Here is a 22,930-nt window from a genome sequence, read left to right on the forward strand (position 1 = left end):
AAAAACAATTACAATAAGTATTGTATTGTTTTCTAACAATACAATAAAATTCGAGAACTATTGTATTGTATTGTTTTAATGAAATAAAATTACAATAACTATTGTATTGTTTTGATGAAAACAATTACAATAACTATTGTAGTGTATTACTTTGCTTTAAAGTAGAAAAGCTAACGTATTTTAACGTATTTATATTCATCTCTGACGCACTTACTATTATTTTTGCTTTTTTTTATTTACGGATTTGCAATATATTGCAAATTTTATTTTTTACATATTTAGATTTCGCATCACCTATCTTGTTATGTATTTCTAAGCTCTAAATGGCCGCAAAATATTGCTTGTCTGATGATAGCCTTACTATTATGAAAAATAACATTCATAAATTATTTTATTCAGCCCTTTTATTTTTTCCTCTTGATTTTAATGCTGCTAAAGAACTTAAAATATATATGAAAATTAACTTTAGTAACACAAACAGTTAAATATAATAATTCTTCTTAAATAATAATGGTAATGTCTTTTATTACAATAACAATATATTGTTATTGTATTACAAAGACGAGTTACAATACAATATTTATTGTTATTGTAGTGGGTCATTACAATACATTTTTTTTTCAGATATTGTTATTGTTTTATAAAGATGAATTGCAATACAATATTTATTGTTATTGTATTACAGAATTACAATAGTTGTAAATCACAAGTATTGTTATTGTTTCTAAATTAAGTTAATACAATAACAATAATTATTGTTACTGTTATTGTTTTCATTACAATTACAATAGTCCTAACCCTACTTCAAACTATTTTTTGCTTAACTTGATCACCAGAGAAGCTAATTTCATCAAAAGTCCACAAATGACACGGAGTGTTTTCATTGATACCTGCTAAGTTGAATTCTCTTTGCAATGTGTTGAAATGCTTTGCTACTATTTCTTGCGTGCAATAAGCGGCTCTGAGTTATGAAATATTGCCTATGGCTCTGATGCTCAACCTATGACTCCACCGGTTTATGAAAAGGTTATATCAATCTCTTCCTGATGCACCATTAGGAATGAAAGGAGATTGACCTTGGTGTTGCAAATAGTCTAAAAGTTTATAACAAATTGTTTTTCATCAAAAATAACGTTTTGATTTATTTCTTACTCAGTAAAGTATTCTCTACCTTGTGATTTAAAAATATTTGCAAAAAGTTTATCCAATAATTAATTAAGAGCAAAAGAACATAACAATTCATTCTAGCCGCTCTTTTATTTTACTCTGTTTTTTTTTATACTTGGCAATCTTTAATCTTTTTTTTTTTCTTTTCTAAAATTTGATTTGAATTAGAACAACAGCAACTAAAAACAAGAAATCAGTAAATATTCAAACAAAATGGAAAATGTATTTTAAATACCTCATACTTGATTTCACTTAAACATCTTGGCTTTTTTCTGCTTTTATATAAATATATGTATTGTTTCTTTATGAAATCCTTTTAGATTATAGATACCTTAGCCAATTTAAAATCTTAATAAAAATTATTTCTTTTAGGAAAGAAATAATTTTTATTAAGATTTTAAATTGGCTAAGGTATCTATAATCTTTTTCCTGGGAAAGAGAAAAGTATCAAATATAAGAATGCATTAAAATGGTAGCTTGTAAACAGTGTTGCTAATGGGTTGGAATGATTTAAAAAATATTTGAAATAAGGTTTACCTGTGTTTCTAATCGTTATCTCTTAGTAAAAAAATAATCTTATTTTTTTCTTTTCTTTTTTAAATGAATTCTTAAGGCTCCTCTAAGAATTAAGGTTTTTTTGGAATCCTTATATAAGAATAAAAAAAACAACTACATGTCAACCTGGTACTCATAAGACGCAAAATCAAATCTTAGTTTTGAAAATATTAATTTTATTTTATGAAAATTTTTTGGAAAAAAAAATTGCAAAAATGTTATGTTGTTTTTTTGCAAATTATGTAGAAAATAGTTTTTAATGAAAAAAAATATTTTATAATTACATATATTATAATTATAAATTTTTTTATAAATATATTTTGAATGAAACTAAATCATATATTCAAAATCAGCATAAAGTTCTGCATCTTTTGAGTACTCAATTAACATAGTTCTAGAATAAATTTTTACTAAAGCTCATCAAAATTTTTGTGTCTGAGAAGACTTAACTCATCTAGATCCAAAAATATTTTTTTACTTTCCTGTTATTATTAATAAACACCATTCATGTCTCAGGAAAGTTTAAAACTTTTTTTTTTTGCTATTAAATTGCTTCACCCTTCTATAGAAAAATGTTAAGGTGGTTTGCTAATAAATCTGTAATGGTAGTTGTGATATATTGCTATTCAGGTAGTAAATTAGTTTGACTAAAAGTGGTAAAAATATGTTGAACAAATATTGCAAAGGGCTAGAGTTGTAAATTTTTTGTAATATATTCTTTTAAGTTTTTCATGTTGCTAAGGGCATAAGTTGTAGATTTTCTTCGATTTGACGGTTGTTATTTTATTTATTCAAATCCTTACGTTTTTTTACCTAAGTAATTAATATTGATAGATGAATAAATATAGTGTCTCGATAAAAATACTCATTTTTTTTGACAGATGTTAACTGCATCCAGCTACTGTCTTGTAGGAGGCCTCCATGGCAAAGACTTTAGGAGTAAGTAGAATAGTTCTGCTACTCAGCCACGAACCCCTTCTTCATCTATTAGGCTGCCATAGATGTAAACCTGTGTTACATTGTGTCCTGCCTAGATTGATGAATGCTGGACCTTCTTGACTTTACTCATAGGGTTTTACTTGTGCCTCCTTGATAGTGGCTATGCAACTCTTTTTGTTATCTCCTAATGAGAGTACAACTCTAAAACTCAGTTTAATGGTTCTGAGGCTGGCTGGTAGTAAGGTTTCCTGAACTCTGTGGTAGCTCTCAAAGAGGCTGATTCCATCAAAAGCTGCAAAATATTAGAGTATTAACAGTGTCATATTGTACATGGATGGTGTCCCTGTTAATGCTTTTGGTGCGCATTGTCGAGGCCATATTAGGAGCTCTATGTTGTTACTTAGGGTTAATTAACAGGACTGAAAAAATTGCATAGCTCATTCCTTAGAAGGCTATACTCTATCTATAAATGAGTCAAGTTCTCTTTAAACTTAAATTATGCCAAAAGTTACCAAAAATATTAAATATAAAAAACCATCCCCACCACTTAACTGTTTTATTGCCTGGTCTCTGATCCTAGCTTGTGTCGTTAACAAAGGAAGGTGTAACATTACATCTCTCATTCATGGGGCTGATCTTATTACCTCTCCTAAGGATTAGGCAGAATTATTTCCAAAGGACTTTTCTTTTAATTTGACTTTCAAATCATATGAGCATTCTCTTTCTTCTGTTCCAATTAAGCAGGTTAACCTATTGTTAGACATTCAAATCACTCCAGCTTCCATTGCTAAAGTCATATCTCGATTAAATTCTTCTACGGCTTGTGGTCCAGACAACATTCTTGTCATAGTCTTACAAAACTGTTCTCCAAAACACTCTTCAATTCTGTCTAAACTATTTATTAAATGCTTGAATGAGTCTTGTTTTCCTGTCTGCTGGAAATAGCATCTGTTGTTCAAATTTTCAAAAATTCAGGTAAACATTTTGACCCCTCCAATGATCATCCGATCAGTCTTCTTTCTGTTATTAGCAAGGTCTTTGAGTCTTTGATAAACATGTTTCTAACATCTCATCTTGAGTCAAATAATTTACTGTCAGACAACCAATATGGTTTTCAATCCTTTTGCTCTACACCTGACTTGCTTACTGCTGTTACTAAAAGATTTTATTGTGCATTAGATGGAGGCTAGAGCTATTGCTCTTATTATTCTATAAAGTTTACAAATTGGATTTGAATAAGCCTGTCAGCCTGCCATACAAATATTTTAAGTGTGATATATTTTCTAATCTTTTATCATAAATTATTATTTCTTCTTTTAGATAATTGTCTAGTTTTTTTTTAAATTGCTCAAGGATGGCGCATTAACAATGTCATCTGGGAAGGAGTTCCATTTGTTGACTACTCATAAGGCTTTTCTAGTTTTTTTTTGTAATAGAATTTATAATTGTTTTTGGAAAGATCGATTGACAGTTGTAGCAGTTGTTTAGCCATTTATAGGCGTTTGTTACTTCATGGTTGTCATATTAATTTTTAATAGTCTTTGTTGATATATAAGACTTTTTAATCCATGAACTAATTTAGATACTCTTCTGATTATTGTTTCAACTTGTCATTTGTCTTTAAGTAGAGGAGGGTTATATACAAATCCACAATATTTTAAATATGGTCAAACTAGTGCTGAAAATAGTCCTTTAAAACAAAATAAATTTCGATAAGAGAAGGATCTTTTTATTAGAAATATCATTCGCATTGCTTTATTCACTTTTATGGAGGTATGTTTAGAGAATATTAAGTTATTATTGATATGTATTCCGAGTTCAGTTTAGTAGATTTGATGTCAATTTTTGATTTCATCACTGGATCATGCATAGAATAGACATGATGTTTGTTTTTATAGCCTAGGTGTAGAACTGAACATTTTTTTACATTAAACTTCATCCCCATTTAGTTGCCGAGTCAACCAAGGTAACAAATTAATTTTGAAGTACGGTCTGTGAATGCTTATTAGTAAGAGGGTAAAATATTTTTGTATTGTCGGCAAAAATTGCTGCATTAGAAGCAATTATATTGAAAATATCATTTATGTATATAATGAATAATGGAGCTGAGAGAACAGAATCTTGGGGAGCTCTTTTTACCGGTACCCAATCAGAGTAAATACCATTTATCATTTCTCTTTGTCTTCATTTTGTAAGTAGTAGAGAATCCGATCATTAATTCCAAATGCTTTTAGTTTCAAAAGGAGATGCTTATGTAAAACTGTATCAAATGCTTTTTCAAAGTCAAGGTAGACATTATCTACAGGGAGACCTTTATCTAAATTAAGTGTCCATGCATTGATTATTGTAAGAAGATTTGGTCTTAAGAGGGCCCCCGATAAAAACCGTGTTGACTAGGAGTTATCAGATTTTTTTTCAACAGATGAATAAAAATATGTTTTTGTATTATATTTATAAATATTTTGATTATGGTGCTTGTTAAACTAATCGGTCTATAGTTTGTAACTAGTTTCTTGTCTCCTTTTTTGAAAATTGGTATAATACTTGCATCGTTCCAGAATTGTGGCAATGTACTAGTTTGAAGTACCTTAGTATAAATAATAGAAAGATGTTTGGAGATTTGGCGATTTCTTTTAACATTCTGTAATGTATCTCATCTAGGCCCAGTGATTTAAATGACTTTATAGAAAGAAGTTGAGATTCAATGTTTTCAGGAGGTAGATCAAGGTCATTAGAGAGTTGACTGTGACAAACAGAAGATAATTTAAACTTGGAACAATAAATGTATCATTATCAGAGAAAAAAGCTTTAGGATTTTAATTGATGTTTTTAGCCATTTCTTTTTCAAAATTAATTATAGCATTTTTGCAAGCTGCTTTAGCAAGCTGCAGTTATCCATAGTTTTTGTTGAGGATTTTGTTGAGTTATAATTTTGATTTAACACTAAGGTTGACGATATTTATGTTATTATAGTTTCCTTTGGAGAATAAGTGTTTATTAGAAGTATAAGTTGGTTTATCAATTGATTCAATTATTGAGGTAAATTATAAAAGGTGGTGATGACTTTTTTCAATTGGAGCAGATGGATTATTGGTGAAATCATATTTTCCATGGATGTTGTTATTGGATCGATAGTAGTTGGACTTTGATTCTTTCTAAAGTAGGTTGGTTTAGATATATGTTGCATGAGGAAGCAATTGCAGATTGAATCAATGAATTTTAAGGATTTTGGTGAGCGAGATGTAGGGTTTTCTTTTTTGTTAGATCTGTTATATCTAGTTATATCTGGGTAGTTATATCTGGGTTAGATCTGTTATATCTGGGTAGTTATATCTGGGTTAGATCTGTTATATCTAGTTATATCTGGGTAGTTAAAATCTCTTACAATAAGGATGTTTGCATTTTTCAAAAAGATTAGTTATGTGTTGATTTATATATTTATGTTGTTATATAGTTGATTTATATCATTTTCCTCATTTTTATTTGGAGATCTATGTTGTTATTAGTAGCTTAGAATTTGTTGTTTGAATCTCACAACGATTAATTGTATCAAAGCTAACCAATCGTGATTTTAACGATATATGTGCAAATATTGCTACATCTTACATGATTTATGTAATTTTGATTGGCAATTTGTTAGTAAAGTTTTAGTAAGATAAAGAGATGTGGTTTAAGTTTTTGAACAATGAAATTTAGTTCTTGGCGTTTTTTCAAAATTGATTATTATGCTCTTGACATATCTAAGGCTTTCAACTTTGTTTGGCATGCTGGTCTTCTCCATAAGCTTGTTTCATATGGCGTATCTAGAAAAGTTTTTGAGATTATTATCTAGGAAAGAATATATTATCTGATTATATTATTTGGGGAAGATTTTGAGATGACACTCTTCTTTATTTCTAGTAACTTCTGTTACTGGGAAATTATCTAGGAAAGAATATATTATCTGATTATATTATTTGGGGAAGATTTTGAGATGACACTCTTCTTTATTTCTAGTAACTTCTGTTACTGGGAAATTATGAGTCTCAATACAAAATGCTCATTTTCAATGCATACTCTTGATAGTTTTTTTTATACAAACTAAATTTTAATTTTTTCTAATTAAAAAATATTTAGCAAAAATAGTTTAGTTAAAATGAATATCCACATCAAATTTTTTTATAAAATCATTGCCAGGAAAAAAGTAAAATGGCATTTCTTTGTGTCATGACCACGACAATAATTGTTTCAATGTTTAAATGCGTTGTTTCAATGTTTAAATGGTTCAACAAAATTGAACCATTTAAACATTGAATTTAAACATATTTAAAGCATATTTAAATAAAATTTAAATAAAATATGTGTTAAAAAGAGTAATTTAAATAATTACATAACTGTGTATTTAAAGGTCAACAGTAATAGTTACAAACTAATTTAAAGTATCATTTCTTTGACATATTCTACATTATAATACAGGCAGCATATAAGTATACAAAAAATTGCACTTACAATTTTGTAGATATTATAAAGAAAGTTAACCGAATTTTAAAAAAATAGAAAAAGAACAAAGTATTGTTCGCCATCAACAATCAACGCCAGAGCAAGAATTGAAAAGGAGCTTGCTAAATGCAACAGTATAACAAGGAGGTCTTCAAAAATTGATATTCCTTGTTCTCCTTTTAGAAGAAGTTTATGCGTAAACCGTGTTCAATTGAATTTACCAAACTCACTATTTTATAACTCACTTTAAGAATAGCTTTACTACTGCAGTTACAAAGAAATAATTTATTAACCTCAAAAACTTTATATAAAGAAACGAATAACAGAGTGAAGACTAATTGTAGGGTAGTTAAAGAGGTCCAAAGGATAACGTAAAACTTTATGTAAAATGTTCATATATTTTTAAAAACTTAGGAATTGCTAAAATATACCTTGAAAATACCTAAAATATAAGGTTATCTGATAAAACATAAGTTCTGTTTCATTTTTTGTGGCTATCACGACTGTAACTGATTTCATTTTGAAATAGCAATGCAACTTTAGTACATAATGTACTATAAATTCTCCAGGTAGTAGTACCTGAACAAAGCTAACTTAACAAAAAAAAAAGATTTATTGGGTTCCTTGCTTATAGTTTCATCTTTTGCAATAGAAATGTCACACAACTGCGACTATATGGGATGACCCTTATAATGAACAAATTTTACTTAAATAATTAAATACGCGTGTTTATTATTTTTGTTTTGGTTGAGTTGTATATTATATATATAAACTAACAATAAAAAAACATTTTAATGATTATATAATAGTTTGTAAATTTTTATTTTAAATGCATTTTTTTTGTTTGTTTTTTTGTTTGCTTATTTAAAATGCAACCTAAACTAATAGACATTAATTAATTTATTTTTTTTAAAAAAGTTATATTTTTTGAGGGCTTAACTGTTATTTTTATTGTGTGATATTGTAGTTTTAAGAAACATTTTTATTTTATAGTTTTACTGTCTCCCAGATAATTATGAAATTATTGATCCATCCCTAGAAGATATTAAAGTAAGAACTATTTTTGAAAATTTAAAACTGGTATTTACTGAAACATTTTCTGATTTTGATCAGTTGAACAAATTTTTTTCTTTTTTTAGTATTTGTTACAACCTACATTTAGTAAAGAGCATATTCGTCTTCTTGATAGCTCTACCAAAGTATCTCGTGCTCTTAATGGAACAGTGTATATTCCAGGTTCTATTTACATTTTAGATATTTGTAATTTTATGTGGTAAAATGATTAAATAGTTTTACTTTTGTTAAAAAGGTTACTTTTTTTTTAGCTGCAGTAGAAATTTTAGATTTTTTATTTCTTTAGCTTTCTGTTATTATTGATCTCTTTAGCTTTCTGTTATTATTGATTTCTTTAGCTTACTGTTATTATTGATTTCTTTAGCTTTCTGTTCTAAATAATTACAAGCTCTTGAACGTAAAAACTTTCGTAACCACTTACAGTGTTATGTGACCTGTGACTTTTAACTTGAAACTTGTTTTCACCCAAGCATTGTACAATAAACTTGATATTTTATATTTATAAATGACAAATTTTTTTATTTTTCTACTTTGCCTCTTCATGGAATATATTTTGCTGATCTCTCCAAATAACCATATTGCAAATACATTGCACATTCAATGATCATTAACATTTTTTCTCTTTATTTTTATTTACCTTATTTAATTTCTTGATTTAATTTTCAATATTTTAGTCATAAACCAGAACTGGGTTTTGTTTTGGGCAAGTTGTGGGTTGTAGCAAATAAAGTTTGTTTTGGTTTAGGAATTGGGGATGGTTTAATGTTATAATGAGGTTCCTTCAAATTTTATAAATAAAAGGATAAGTTTTTGGTGAGAAGAGAGGGTCTTTCTTGTCAAAAATTGCAATTAAAATATTTAAGGTTATTCATGCAATATGTTTGATTAAACTATTACAAAAAATATATATGCAGTATATTACAGTATATTCTATTTTAGATTTTTATTACTTGTTTTCAGATTAACTAAATAATAAAAATCTAGTAAATTTTTATTATTTAGTTAATTTGGTTTGTTTAAGTTAAAATAAATATTTAGTATTTATTTAAGCTAATATGTTTTTTATAGGTGTTGTTGGCCTAAATAATATCAAAGCAAATGATTATTTAAATGTTGTTCTACAGGTATTAATTTTATTTATATATATGTATATAAATAAATATATATAGTAGAAAAAAAACGTGACTATGTGATTTCCACAACTTTAAGTTTCATGCTATTGCAATCATTAGGTGAAATACAAATTTATTTTTTTTGTTAAAAAAATTATATACAATTGGAACTAGTTATATAAAACTATACTTGTATCTAATCTTCAGGTTTGTGGTTGCTTAATAGAAATTAATTTTCGTGATGACATTTGAAAATCAACTTTGTTTTTTTATTAAGTAGCTCTTCAGCATTTTTATAAAATAAAATGATTTTTTATATGAACAAAGTAAATATTTTTTTGTTGTGTTGTTGTAAGCAGGGGTTCTTTTTATGATAGACCAAATTAATTCAGGTGTTTCTTTGAGTCTTTGCCATATATATTTTGGAGAGAGTGGTTACATTGTAAAGTTTTTTATTTGTAAATAATTGCTTGTGGTTTGCATATTTCTTTTTTTCCACACACTCTCTGATAAACCAATGTATGCTTTGCTGGGTGTGTTTGGGGAAGATGTTATGCATTTGTAAATTATATTTGTTGCTCTAAATATTTATTCAGCGGGCAGATTTCTTTTTGTTTGCAATTACAAGGAAAATTTTTACATTCTGATCGAAAATTTGCTAAAAATATTGGCATTCAGTTTTATACTCCTGAAGAGTTCTTAGATGGAGCAGCACCTTACCTAAAATTTGATTAGGGATCAATTGATCCAGTTAAAGCCTTAAGTGATCATTCTAAAGATTCTTTTGAAAATATTTGTTCAAATGTAAGAATTAGAAAAAAATTGTTATCTTCTATTCCCTATATAACCTTTATATAACATATTTTTATTACTTACTTTTTAATTAATATTATTATTATTGTTGTTACAATTATTATTGTTACTTATTTTTAAGTTTTTTTACTTTATAAAAAGTCAATAGTATTATATATAAACTATTAAAATTCAAATAAAAGCGCCAGAAACAAAACTAAAACAACTAAAGTGTGTAAACAGAAAATAATAATAAATTTTCCCCTAAGACCATTTAAACCATATAGGTACTTCCAGCACAAATAAACTAAAAACAAACAAATGGCAATATACCCTATTAAAAACCCTTTTAAAATTAAATAAAACACAATAGAGTCTTCAAAAAATTCTAACGCTGTCATAGATTCATTTGAATTTTGTTAACCAATCTGAAGTGTTAGAAAATGAAACAACCCGTGCAGCTTAAAATCATAACTAAAAATCAAGTAATATATGAAAAAGTAGAATATATATATATCGCCTACAAAAATGTAAAGATTTAAAAATGTAGTGAAGGATATAAGAAATTCTCTGAATAATAATAAAAAACGAAAATTGTGCATGTGAAAATTAAAACAAAGCTGAGTAATGAATGTAATATAATATAGCATAAAAGTTCCTTGATAATGGTAAAAATATGAAAATCAGCGGATAAATAATATATTAAAAAATAGTGTAATAAGATTAACTATATACTAAAATAAGACCAGATAAATTTTAGCCAAATAAGTGGTTAAAAAAATATTTTGGGTAATAAAGCAATAATATTAGTCGTGATATAAAAACGATGTATGAAGTGGGAAAAATATTGTTTAGAAGTAAAGTCTTCTCAACAGTCCGAATTAAAGGTAAGTTTTAGACCATATCTAAATCGAAGTTTCCGAAAAAGTAAAGTTTTCTATATGTTCGAATTAAACGTAATTTTGAGACCATAACAAAACAACAACAAGGCGTCCATCAACAAAATATGTCGAAAACCGCTAGTCAAAAAGAATCGCTCTTAACAAAAGCGATACAAAAAACTTCATCAACAAATAAGTAAGAACATAACTAAATCAAGGTTAACAAAGAGTAAAACTTATGTGAAATAATATTTTAGTATAAAATACAATAAAAGAAAAACAGACAATTTTCAGTTAAATTGGTATTTAATTAAATAGAATAACATGAGAAATATACCAAATACAAAATTAATGTAAAGAGCGGGAAAACATATTTTAAAATAAGGCTTTCTCTACGGTCCGAATTAACGTATATTTGAGACCATAACAAACGCACGAATAAAGTTTAATTCTAAACAATCAAATATGGATAAAACTAGAAAAAAGATCTAAGTTAAACCAATAATATTATAACACATAAATAGTAACACCTATGAACTGTAACTTTTTAAAAAATATATATATATATATATATATATATATATATATATATATAGATTTTTCATTTATGTTTTTTTATGTGGTTTTTGGATTAGATTTTTATTGATTTATTTAATATTTTTGTGACTCGCAATAGGTGAAGTTGGTCATATATTTTTAAGATCAGTATCCTGTTCCACAATATTCCAGTGCTTTTTTATTATTTTATTGATAAGTTTTCCAATTTTTCCAAATGTTGTCACTATCGATAAAATTCTCTCTTTTTCTCTTTCTTCCTTATATTTGTTGTAGACAAGTTGGTGTTGTGTATGTCGTAGTGCTTTTTTAAAACCTTTGTTAATAGATTGAATCTTAACGCTTGGCTATATACTAAGTTGCTTTTTTGATGAGGGGGATGGAATGAATTATAATGTAATAGTGCTGTTGTATCTGTTGCCTTTTTGAATATTGTTTTTTCTAACTTTCCATCTAACTTTTTGATAATTGTTAGATCCATAAAATTAATAGAATTGTTAGAATTATTGAAAGTAAATTTGATCGTAGAATGGATGGCATTCATAAATTCCAAAACTTGTGTTAGTTTCTCTGGAAGCCCATGAAAAATAAAAAATATATCATCTATAAATCTTTTATAAAAAAAATCCACATTGAAAATTGGTCAATTATTTTCTCATCAATTCTTCCCATAAATAAATTAGCATAGGGTGGGGCCATATGTGTTCCCATGGTAGTACCTGTTAATTGTAAAAAGTGATCAGTTGAAAATTGAAAGTTGTTGTGGGTTAGGATGGTTTCTAATATAATGTCAATAAAATGCCTATTTTATTAATTTTGGGAAGGCCAAAAAACAGGGGTGTACGAAGAGGTATTTTTGGACGAAGGAACTCCGATGTTTTTTTATCAATCATATGATATATAGAAATATATATTCAATAAGATTGTTAACATCTCTTGCTATACTTTTTGTTGGATCTTCTGAGAGTATTTTATATGTGTTTTATCTGATAAAAGTAGTGAGATCTTCTCTTTATAGTCCGTTTTGTCTAAAATACAAATACCCTCTCCCTTGTCGGCCTTTTTTATGGTAATTGTGTGGATTAAGCATAAGGGAGTTTAGTGCGTGAATAAGTTCAGGAGTTGAATTTTTTTCATCTTTCGGTTGTTGTGAAAAAACAAGTGCGGTTATATAACTTTCTACTAAGTTAAGATAACTTATAATAGTTTTGTTATTTGTCATAAGGGGAAACCAATTTGATTTTTTTATGAAATGGATGCCTTGTTATCTCTTCGGTCCCAAAATAGAGTTGTTGGAGAAGGGTTGTTTTAAATCTTTCAAAAGCCGTTATGTGAATACGTTATTTTTACGAAAAAACTGTATTTGTATTTCCCATGATGATTGCAATAACATGAAACTTATAGTTGTGAAAATTAAGTAGTTTTATTTTCTACTATATTATAGCTCTAAAAAATAATTAAAACAGTTAAGGTATCATTCATCAATTACTCTATGCTGTATTTAAATATGTTAGACATTATTACATGTGTACAACAATTGTTTTTTTTATTTGTATTGTATTTATTATTAATTATTTTGACCATTTCTTTGAAAAATCTAGGGTAATTTTATTTAATAATTTTTTTTTATATAAATTAAATTAGTTTATAAACCCCCTATTTAAATAAGTAAATACTTTTCTTTTATATAAAAGAATGCCTGCCGAAACCTAAACTCTCAGTCGATTTATGTAAACTCCACTGTGCCTATTCCTATTTTAGTCAGTCAATGAATGCACACTCCACTGTGACTACTATTTAAATTTTTTTTTCATGCAAATGTTTATATTATGTACAACTTATTTGTATGCACATACAAATAATGAATTTCTTTTCAAACACATGAGATATTCTTAGTTACACAAAATGCATTTATATTTTCGGATTTTTTCCAGATATTTCTTAAAAATATTTTCCAGATTTTTTCATGATATTTTTAGGAAAAATTTTTATGGATTTTTATAATAAGACCTGGATAATCCCTGATATATATATATATATATATATATATATATATATATATATATATATATATATATATATATATATATATATATATATATATATAAAAACAACTCTCGGAATTAGGAAAAATGAGGTCGGCAATAATATGCCGACCTCAATCTTTTTGAGGTCGGCATATTATTGCCGAGTGCTAGCAATAGACTAGTTAACAGTAATGAATTTTACTAATTCATTATTGTTAACTAGTCTATTGCTAGCACCTAACATATACAATAGTATTACTGAGCACAGTCCATATAACCTAAATGCCTTACTCAGTAACAAATATAGTTAGCAGCAACAACATTTTTCAATGGCAGCCTCCTTTTTATTCATATTTTTATATCATTACTAGCAATATCAAAACAGCATCAATGCATCTAACACCATCAGCTGTATCAATAAAAACAACAGTTTCACCAGTTACAATTATATCACCTTTTTAAAACTTTTTTTACTGGTAGTAAAACATTTATTCATATATTCTTTTGCAAAAATAGATTGTCACTGTTTACACTACAAAAAATGGATTGTCACTGTTTACACAAAATCATTATAACAATTAGACTAAAGTATTAAAAATAAAGAAAAATATTTTAAGTCTAACTGTGTTTAATGTTTGTATAACCTTGTGTTTTGCTTCTTATACTATTTTTTGTACTAACACGCAACACATTTTTTGTACTAACATGTCCAACAGGTTATAGTTTGAGATTAAACTAAATAAATACTGCTAATATATTTTTTATTTTTTAGGCTCTTGTTTTTGTTCCACCTATTCGCAACTACTTCCTAAGAGTTGAACATTACAATAATATCAAAAGACCTCCTGGTGATATAATGTTTCCTTTAGGTAAATTAGACATAAAGACATAATTTGTAAAAAAAAATTTTTTAATATTAATATATTTTAAAATTTTTGTTGCTATTAGTTTTATACTGTGTTATAATAAAACCAAGAAAAATCTTTTAAAAATTTTAAAAGAATTTTTTTAAATAGTTTTAATTTTAAAGTTATGATTTTTTATAGTGCAAAGATTTGGTGAGTTAACTCGAAAAATATGGAATCCTAGAAATTTTAAATCACATGTTAGTCCTCATGAAATGCTACAGGTATTTTTCATTGTGCTTATGTATATGACGTATATTGTTTATATACATAATATAATGTATATAAACAAATCATCATAACTTTGATAATTTTTTTTATTTAAGTTCAATTTTGTCAAGTTCAATTTTGTTTATTTTTTTAAGTTCAACTAATGTTGCAAATTATCAGAATTATTAAAAATTAGTAACAATATGAGGTTGGAGCATTAGGATACCCCTTGTAGTTTTATTACCTGTTATATATTATAGTTTTATATATCTGTTATATAAATTACCTATTAGGATCTTATAACAAAATACATTTTGAAAGAAGCAAATAAATATTCAATTGCAGAGAGGGGAAAAAAAAAAAATAGAACAAATTGCATTTTGAAAAAATATTTTAAAATAATGATTTAATTGTGTCTTACAACTTAAAAATTAATTATGTCAAGAACAGCAGCTACAACTTAAAAGTCATAGCTGCTGTTCCTGACACCATTGAATCAATTTACGCCAATATTTATTGAGGAATAATCAATTTAACTGAAAATTCATTCAAAGAAAATTTATTTAGTCAGCAAAAACTTTTGTTTCAGAGAACAAAGTTTTGACACATTAAGAGTTTCTTATCATTCTAACCCCTCCAATTGTTGTCCGATCAGTCTTTATTAGCAAGGTTATTGAGTCCTGTTTTGACAAAAGCCTTCTCTTTTTGATTGCTTAGCACAGGCAGCTAATCTTGAATCTGATCTCAATTCTGTTACAGATTGGGGCATGCAGTAGCTTGTAAATTGTAACTCCAACAAAACTCAGTTATTTACTGCAAACAACTATTGCAATACTGTCAACATTCCTATTTTAACGAATGATAACCCTCACACTGAGTTTTCTTCTTTATGTCTTCTTGGATTATCGTTTATAGCTGACCCTTCAAGGAAACCATATATACAATCGATTGCTAAATTAGCATTCACTAAGGTTGCTTTGCTTTGCTGTGCTTGCCATTTTCTCCTGATTCCATTCTCTACCTCTACAAATCTCTTATTCGTCCCTTTAGGGAATACTGTTGTCATATTTGGGCTGGTTATTCTCATGATGCTCTTTCTCTTCTAGATAAAGTCCAAAAATGCAATGTAAACATAGCTAGACCTGCTCTATCTGCTAAGGTTGAGCCTTTTTCCCATTGTCATAAAATCTCTTTCTCTTTTTTACAAATACTAACATGGTCGCTGCTCAAAGGAGCTATCATCTCTAATTCCATCAAATAAAACTCATTCTCGCTTGACTCGTCATTTAGCAAAATCTCATTTAAAATAAAAAGAGAATATAAGTTATGTTTAAAAAAAAGTTTTTATACAATCAAAAAATGACAAAACTTTCAACAGAGTAGTCTCTTATTCTTTAGCTGAGCGAGTTGTCTGTAAATTTAATGGAGTCAGTCCATTAAATTAATTTTACAGACAATAAGCTAAGTTTGAAGAACAATCCATTATAAATAGTAATTTTTTATTTTTTTATTTCTAATTTGCCTATTACTACACTAAATAAAGAACTTTTTTTTTTTTTTGCAACAAGTTTTTAGTAATGTTAGCAAATAAATTATTATTATCCAAGTAACTTCTTTAACTTTAATAATATTCGCAAAAAAATTGTTATTTTCAAATATGTTCTTGAAGTTTTTAGAATATTCATTTGATTAATATATAATGCAATGATTATATATAATCAAATTCTTATATAAAATTCTTCTTAATGGTCAATGTTAGTATCAGCAAGCGATATAATCAAGTTTTTTATTTATAATGCCACAAATAATATTTTAAATAATAGACTACATATAGAAAATTTTCAGTAATACTAATATTGAAAAACAATTTTATATTTAAAAATTCCTTTTTAACATTATTCTTTGTTTTCTGGTAACTTCCAAATTTAGATAGTGGTTACTTGCAATTTATTTTTGAATGAATTAATGGGTGATGTGTAAGTTATCAGACAAAATAAAAACTTCAATAACTTATTTATATATAAAACTATATATATATATATATATATATATATATATATATATATATATATATATATATATATATATATATATATATATATATATATATATTCTTTTTAATTAAAGTATTTATCTTTTAATAAAAATAAGTTATTTTTTAAATGAAAAAACACCACCATCCGCAATTGATCTCAGTTTTGCTGACACCTTTCATAAGTGACTGTAAAAAATTTAAATCGATTTCTTGTAGTTTTAATTTAACTTGGTTAATCAAAACATGGTCTGTTAAAGCTTGCCGATCTCCCTCGTAAACCTTTTGTGCCAAACGTCCTCAAAAGTTTTCAATTGGTCATGCTTGAGGCACATTTGGGGGATTGAATTCTTTATCATTGTAATAGACATATTGGTCCATCAAATTTAGAGAATCTTTAGAATAATGAGACCTTGCTAAATCTGTCCATAATAAATAGTTAAAGTCTCTATAATTCTTGTAAATGAATGGAAGAAGTCGTTTTTCTAAACATTCACTAAATAGATGAATTAATGCTACAGCCTTGGAAGTGCGAAACATTGGACATGCCACAGTCAAATGAGGCTATCCACATGAATATTTTTTTTGAAATTTCTTATTTCCTATAAAACTAACACTTTCTAGACATGTTTTTTTGTTGTTTGAGTAGTATCCAGAATTTCCAGGCATGTTGTCCCCTGCAAAACAAAAGTATTTTTTGTCATCGATGATCAGAAGCAATTTTGTGTTATAGAGTTGGTTAACTAGTTTCCAACATCTTTTCTTTGCCTTTAATTGTTTTAAAGTTTACATTTTATAGAACATTTATACCTATGCATAAAACCACAAAAATAAACTGTTATGCTCAAATAATTAAATTCAGATTTGTCCAATAACTTCCGCATCGTATTAAAAATATATATTTTTATTGATTACCTTGAAAAATTATTTCCATATACGTATGTATATGTTGGTTTAAGTAATACAATCAAATATTATCATTATATATTGTTACATATAAGGAAATTACATTTTTTTAATGTAATCTCCTTATATGTAACAATATATAATAATAATATTAGATTACATATAAGTTTTTAGTGCTATTTTTCTAAAATTTGTTCATAATCAATATATGATTATATATGAAATAATAGTGGTAGAATCTTGTAAATGGATCAATAAATTTTAGTTGAGTTTTGAGTTTTTAGTTGAGCAGCAGCTACACTTTTTGTTCTTATTTGTTTTAATGTTTTAAGTATGATATATTAAAAGTTATGATGTATTAAAAATGATGGCATTGTTTCGTACTTCTGTCTTAAAAACAAATTAAGTAATATAAAGTTATTTGCAGACTTATTTGGAGATTTTTTTTTGATTTGAAGATTGTTTTTAGCACTTTATTTCTAAAATTTGTTTATAATCAAAAAATATAAAATTTTAAATCCTTGATCAGATGATATCAATTAATTCAATAAAATGGCTTCAAAAGAGACTTAAAATTTTATATATAATAAGGTTTTATATATAATAAGGTTTAATATAAAATATAGGTTTTATATTTAACTAAATCTGTTTTATAATAATGGTTTTTTATAAATTTATAAAATTTTCATTTGAATCAATAAATTAATTTGTTGCTATCATAAAGCATTCATGAATCTTGTTATGCAAAGATATTTTTTATCTAAATATTTTTTTATTTAAAGTTTTGACTGGGTATGTATTTTGAAAAGCAAACTAAACTAGAATAAAAAAATAAAACAATTAAAGCAAAAATCTGATCAAAAATTCTTAAAATTTGTTCTTTTTACATTTCACACTTTAAGCAAATTTTAAGATAAGTTTTAATTTTATCTTCTTAGCATGCTTAATCAGGAAGAGCATCTTATTTTTCTAACTAACTAAAATGTTTTGTTCAACAAAATAAAAATGAGGAAAACAACTTTTCCCATCAAAGCTACCTATCACAACGGATATTTTAGGATTGATTAGTTTTTTCTGAGAGATTCAAGTGATCAGAAGTAAAAAATTACACAGTTAATTTGTTACTGATATGATTCCAGTTAACTGCTACACAGCTAGCTTGTTACTGATATGATTCCAGTCTTATTTTTTCAGTGGAAAAAAGCTATTTGCAAGTTTGTACCTTCTGTAATGATTTAAAAGTTTGTACTTTCAGTAATAATTCAAAAGTTTTTACCTTCATTAATAATTCAAAAAGTTTCAATTTCAATCTAAATTAAAGCTAAACTAAAGTATCTTTTGGAAAATTAGTAAAACATTAAACTAAAATATCTTTGGGAAAATTAGTAAAACAGTTGAAATTAGATTAGGAAATTTTAAAAAAATCTATGTTAGAATTGAGCTTCATTAAGTTGCAGAGTGATAAAGTTGTAAGTTTTGCATAATTCCATATTAGTGACATCAACATAAAAAAATCAACAACAAAAAAATGGTTATAAATTACTTTGTTAATCTAAGCCTAGATTAGATTAACAAAGTAATTATAGAGTATGTTTATTAGAATGTGAATTAATTTAAGTGAATGTATATTCTTACTTTAAAAATAAAATGTTTACTGATATTTTTTAAAATTATCAGAATATGGATTTCTCAGCATGGGCTGAAAAATCCATATTATGCAAAATCTTAGTGCATCTGGTATCAACCTTCAAACCTTCAAAACCTTAACTAGATTGTTAAATTTATTGTAGGTGTTTAGGTTTCAAACTGGTTTAACATAAAAGTCAAATTGTATTGGGTTGAGGGCTCAAAATATGAGAATCAGAGGAAACCAGTTCTATTAAAAATTAATTTAAATACTGTTAAAATCTAACAAAACAAAACAAAAAAAGCCACTATTGCTTGGTTGATAACATTTTCAAGAATTCATTGAAGTAGATTTTATATTTAATATATATGTAATAATAATACGAATTTTTTGAAATATATTTAATTAAAGATATTAAAATTCAATTATACAGTACAATCTCTCTAATTCGAATTTCCTTAATTCGAAAACCTCCATAATTCGATTAAATGCAACGTCACTATGAAATGCGTTTAAGAAAAATCAACTTTCTATAATTCGAAAATCTCTCTAATTCAAACTTTTATTTTTCCCCATAAAATTCGAATTAGAGAGATTCTACATTATTAAGTAAATTTCATAAAATAATTAATTTTCAATTATTTTTATGGTTTAATTTTTTTTTGCAGAGGTTATTTCTTTTAAAAATAAAATTTACAGGACTGTCTAAAAAAATTAAATCTGAAAATAACATTGTTTTAATGTTTTGAAGAAATTAACATCTTAAGAGTTGATAATGCCAAGAGCAAGTCCTTATTGGGAATTCTTTCAAAAAGATTTTCATGGCAAGGATGTTGCCCAATGTAAACAGTGCCCATCAAAAATAAGCACCAAGCTAGGCAGCACCATAGGATTAAAGCTTCATCTTAGAGGCTGCCACAAAGATATTTTTAACAGTATTGAAAATGACAGAAAAAAACGATCATTTGAAGCATTGGCAGTGAAGACAATTGGTGTAGCTGCAGATAAAAATGTAAGTCAAGCCCAGGTTGTTGAAAAAGGTAAAAAAATGAAAATGGACATTTCTTCTTATTGCAAAGTAAAAACAAAATTCTCCTCAAATGATAAGCGACAGCTCATAGCAGACTTAGAAACCATGAAATATTTGTGCGTGTACCATTTACACATGTTGCTTCTGATGGGTTCAAAGATCTTATGGGTTTCACAATGCCTGATCACAATTTTAATCTTAAAGCACCTTCCACATATTCAAGGAGCAAGTTACAGATCTTATACCAAAATATCAGAGAGGCAATTTTGATTGTTAAGAAAAAGGATTTAGCAAATATTGATGCTGTTGGTTTCACAACGGATCTGTGGTCATGTAGAAGTAATGATGCATATGCTGCTTTAACTTTGCACTACATAACTCCAACTGTGAGCTTAAGTACTTTTTGCTTGGACGTGTTGCATTCCCCGAGCAACACACAGGAGATAACATTGCTCTCAAAACAGACACAATCATCAGTGAAATACCTTTTAAGCCAGACTGCAAAATGACGTGTGTCTCTGATAGTGCTGCTAACATGTTGTCAACAATGAAGAAATCATCAATGATCACTGAAAATACTACTTGTACTGCACATATTCTCCACTTGGTAATAACACAAGGTGTCAGTTCTGTAGAGGAAGTTAATGAGACGTTCCAAGCTTGCAAGAAGCTTGCTTCAAACACACACGGGTTTATGTGCATGATCTCTATTTTACATCTCAAACCAGCATTGAAAGCTATTACAAATAGCAACTTAAAACTGATGAAATTTTAAGATTGCTTATCCCTATCCAAGAGGATTTTGAAGTGATTCAAAAAATTGTTCCAATTTTACAAGTGTTCAGTAACTTCACAGATGTTGTGTCTTCATAAAAGTATCCTTCAGCTCATCTAATTATTCCTGACTTGTTTGATATTCAAGAAAAAATGAAACTATTAGTTTTACCAAGCGATACCATCACAACTAATTAAGTTGTAATGGTACGCTTGGTAAACTACTATCAAATCTCAGCAAAATGTTTCCAGAGTGGGCCTCAGGTTTGAGCAATAATGCATTAGCTCATTTCCTTGACCCCATATTTAAAAGTTACTCACTGCCAAGATTTTTTTTACTATTTTTATACTATTTCACAGTTAAAAAGATGTGCTTTAGGAGATGAGCAAGCCTAAGAGATGCAACATTTTCCAGCAGCAAGCACACCTCAAGAGCAACAAGACCTTTCCCCAGCTGAGGCACTCCTTCAAGAGATGATGAGCCACAACTGCCAGGAGTTACCTCACTTTTGCATGTCTAAAACATCACCATTTGAAACTGAAATAGAAGCATACAAGCGACTCGGCTTTCCACCAAAAAAATTTTAAATTGGTAGAAGATTCATTATTCTCAACTACCTCTTGGCAGGAGTAGCCAGAAAAGTTTTGTGTATTCCAGCATCATCAGCGTCATCTGAGTGTTTTCACAAGCAGGAAACATTGTTACGTGCAAAAGAACATTGTTAAAATCAGACACAATTGAAAATTTGTTTACATTAAACAAAACATTTCAAAAGCTGTTATTAAGAAGTAGTCAGTTGAAGAAGTTGAGCAGAACATTGATGAAGACTTTGATTTGTACTTTCATTAAAGTTTTCTGGTTTAAATAAAAACACCATTTGAAAATACTTTTTCTGATTCTTTAATAAATTGGGGCTTAATAAATCATTTTTTTCTGTCATTAAAATCGTTTATTTATGTATGGCACTGATATTTTGCCGATTAAGTGGAGCATTTGTAAAGTTAATGGTTTTAAATACTGTAAATAGCAAGTTCTTTTAATTGTTTATTTTAAGTATCGGTTATAATTCTTCACAAAAAAAAAAGTTTTTATAATAAATAAAACGAGTTTTTATAATATTGTATGAATTTTTTAAAATTCATTGTTTGTATTTCTCACAAGTGTTGGAGACTTACGTTTGAACTATATTTATTTTTGTTAATAAAATGTTTAAAAAAAAAAACAATTTAATTTTGATCAAGCCTTGATACATATTTTGTCTCTGGGGAAATAAAAACCAGTTTAAAAAAATTTCAAAATAGTGGAGTGCTAAAAATTTGAACACTCATTTAAGCTAACCAAAAAAGGTGTTTGGTTCTTTTGATAGTGGCTTTTTAAGTTAACACTATCAAACACTTTCAAAAGATATTGTTCAATACCGAACTTTTGAAAGTGTTGATATTTAAAAAACTTACTTTTTTTCAAAATTTACTTTAATTTCAATATCTCAACTTCGGTAGTGACCGGTTATTAATACCGACCAGAATATAATACCAACTTTTCTCACTACCGCAATCCCTTAATGTATATACATATATATTAGCCTGTGTCATATTGTAACAAAATATGCATATGCATATATGGATGACTCTGCACCAAACCAGCCTATACAACAAATATGTTGAAATAAGAAAATTAAATGCAAAGTTTAAAAGTTTTTAACAAAAGCCACTAAACCAAAAAAATTAAAAGTAATTACAGTTCAGATGACTTAAAAATTTTAAGTATAACATATTTATTTTAAGAATAGTATAGTTTTTATTTAGTTATTTGCAAAGAAACACTACATAATCATTTTTTAATATAAACTAATTTTTTTTCAAGT

The 22,930-nt window shown here is 27.0% G+C and overlaps 1 protein-coding gene across 1 annotated transcript in view; it reads left to right on the forward strand.

Annotated features, from left to right (window-relative positions):
- Positions 1 to 22,930, forward strand: part of LOC100203679 (ubiquitin carboxyl-terminal hydrolase 39) — a 123,673-nt gene that overhangs the window by 62,648 nt on the left and 38,095 nt on the right. Inside the window, exons 5-9 of the mRNA XM_065816519.1 lie at positions 8,134 to 8,190; positions 8,280 to 8,376; positions 9,283 to 9,338; positions 14,354 to 14,450; positions 14,628 to 14,710. Coding sequence (XP_065672591.1) covers positions 8,134 to 8,190; positions 8,280 to 8,376; positions 9,283 to 9,338; positions 14,354 to 14,450; positions 14,628 to 14,710 — 390 coding nt within the window. The remainder of the gene's footprint in view (positions 1 to 8,133; positions 8,191 to 8,279; positions 8,377 to 9,282; positions 9,339 to 14,353; positions 14,451 to 14,627; positions 14,711 to 22,930) is intronic.

Source organism: Hydra vulgaris, chromosome 13 (genome assembly GCF_038396675.1).
Source record: "Hydra vulgaris chromosome 13, alternate assembly HydraT2T_AEP".
Lineage (NCBI taxonomy): Eukaryota > Metazoa > Cnidaria > Hydrozoa > Anthoathecata > Hydridae > Hydra > Hydra vulgaris.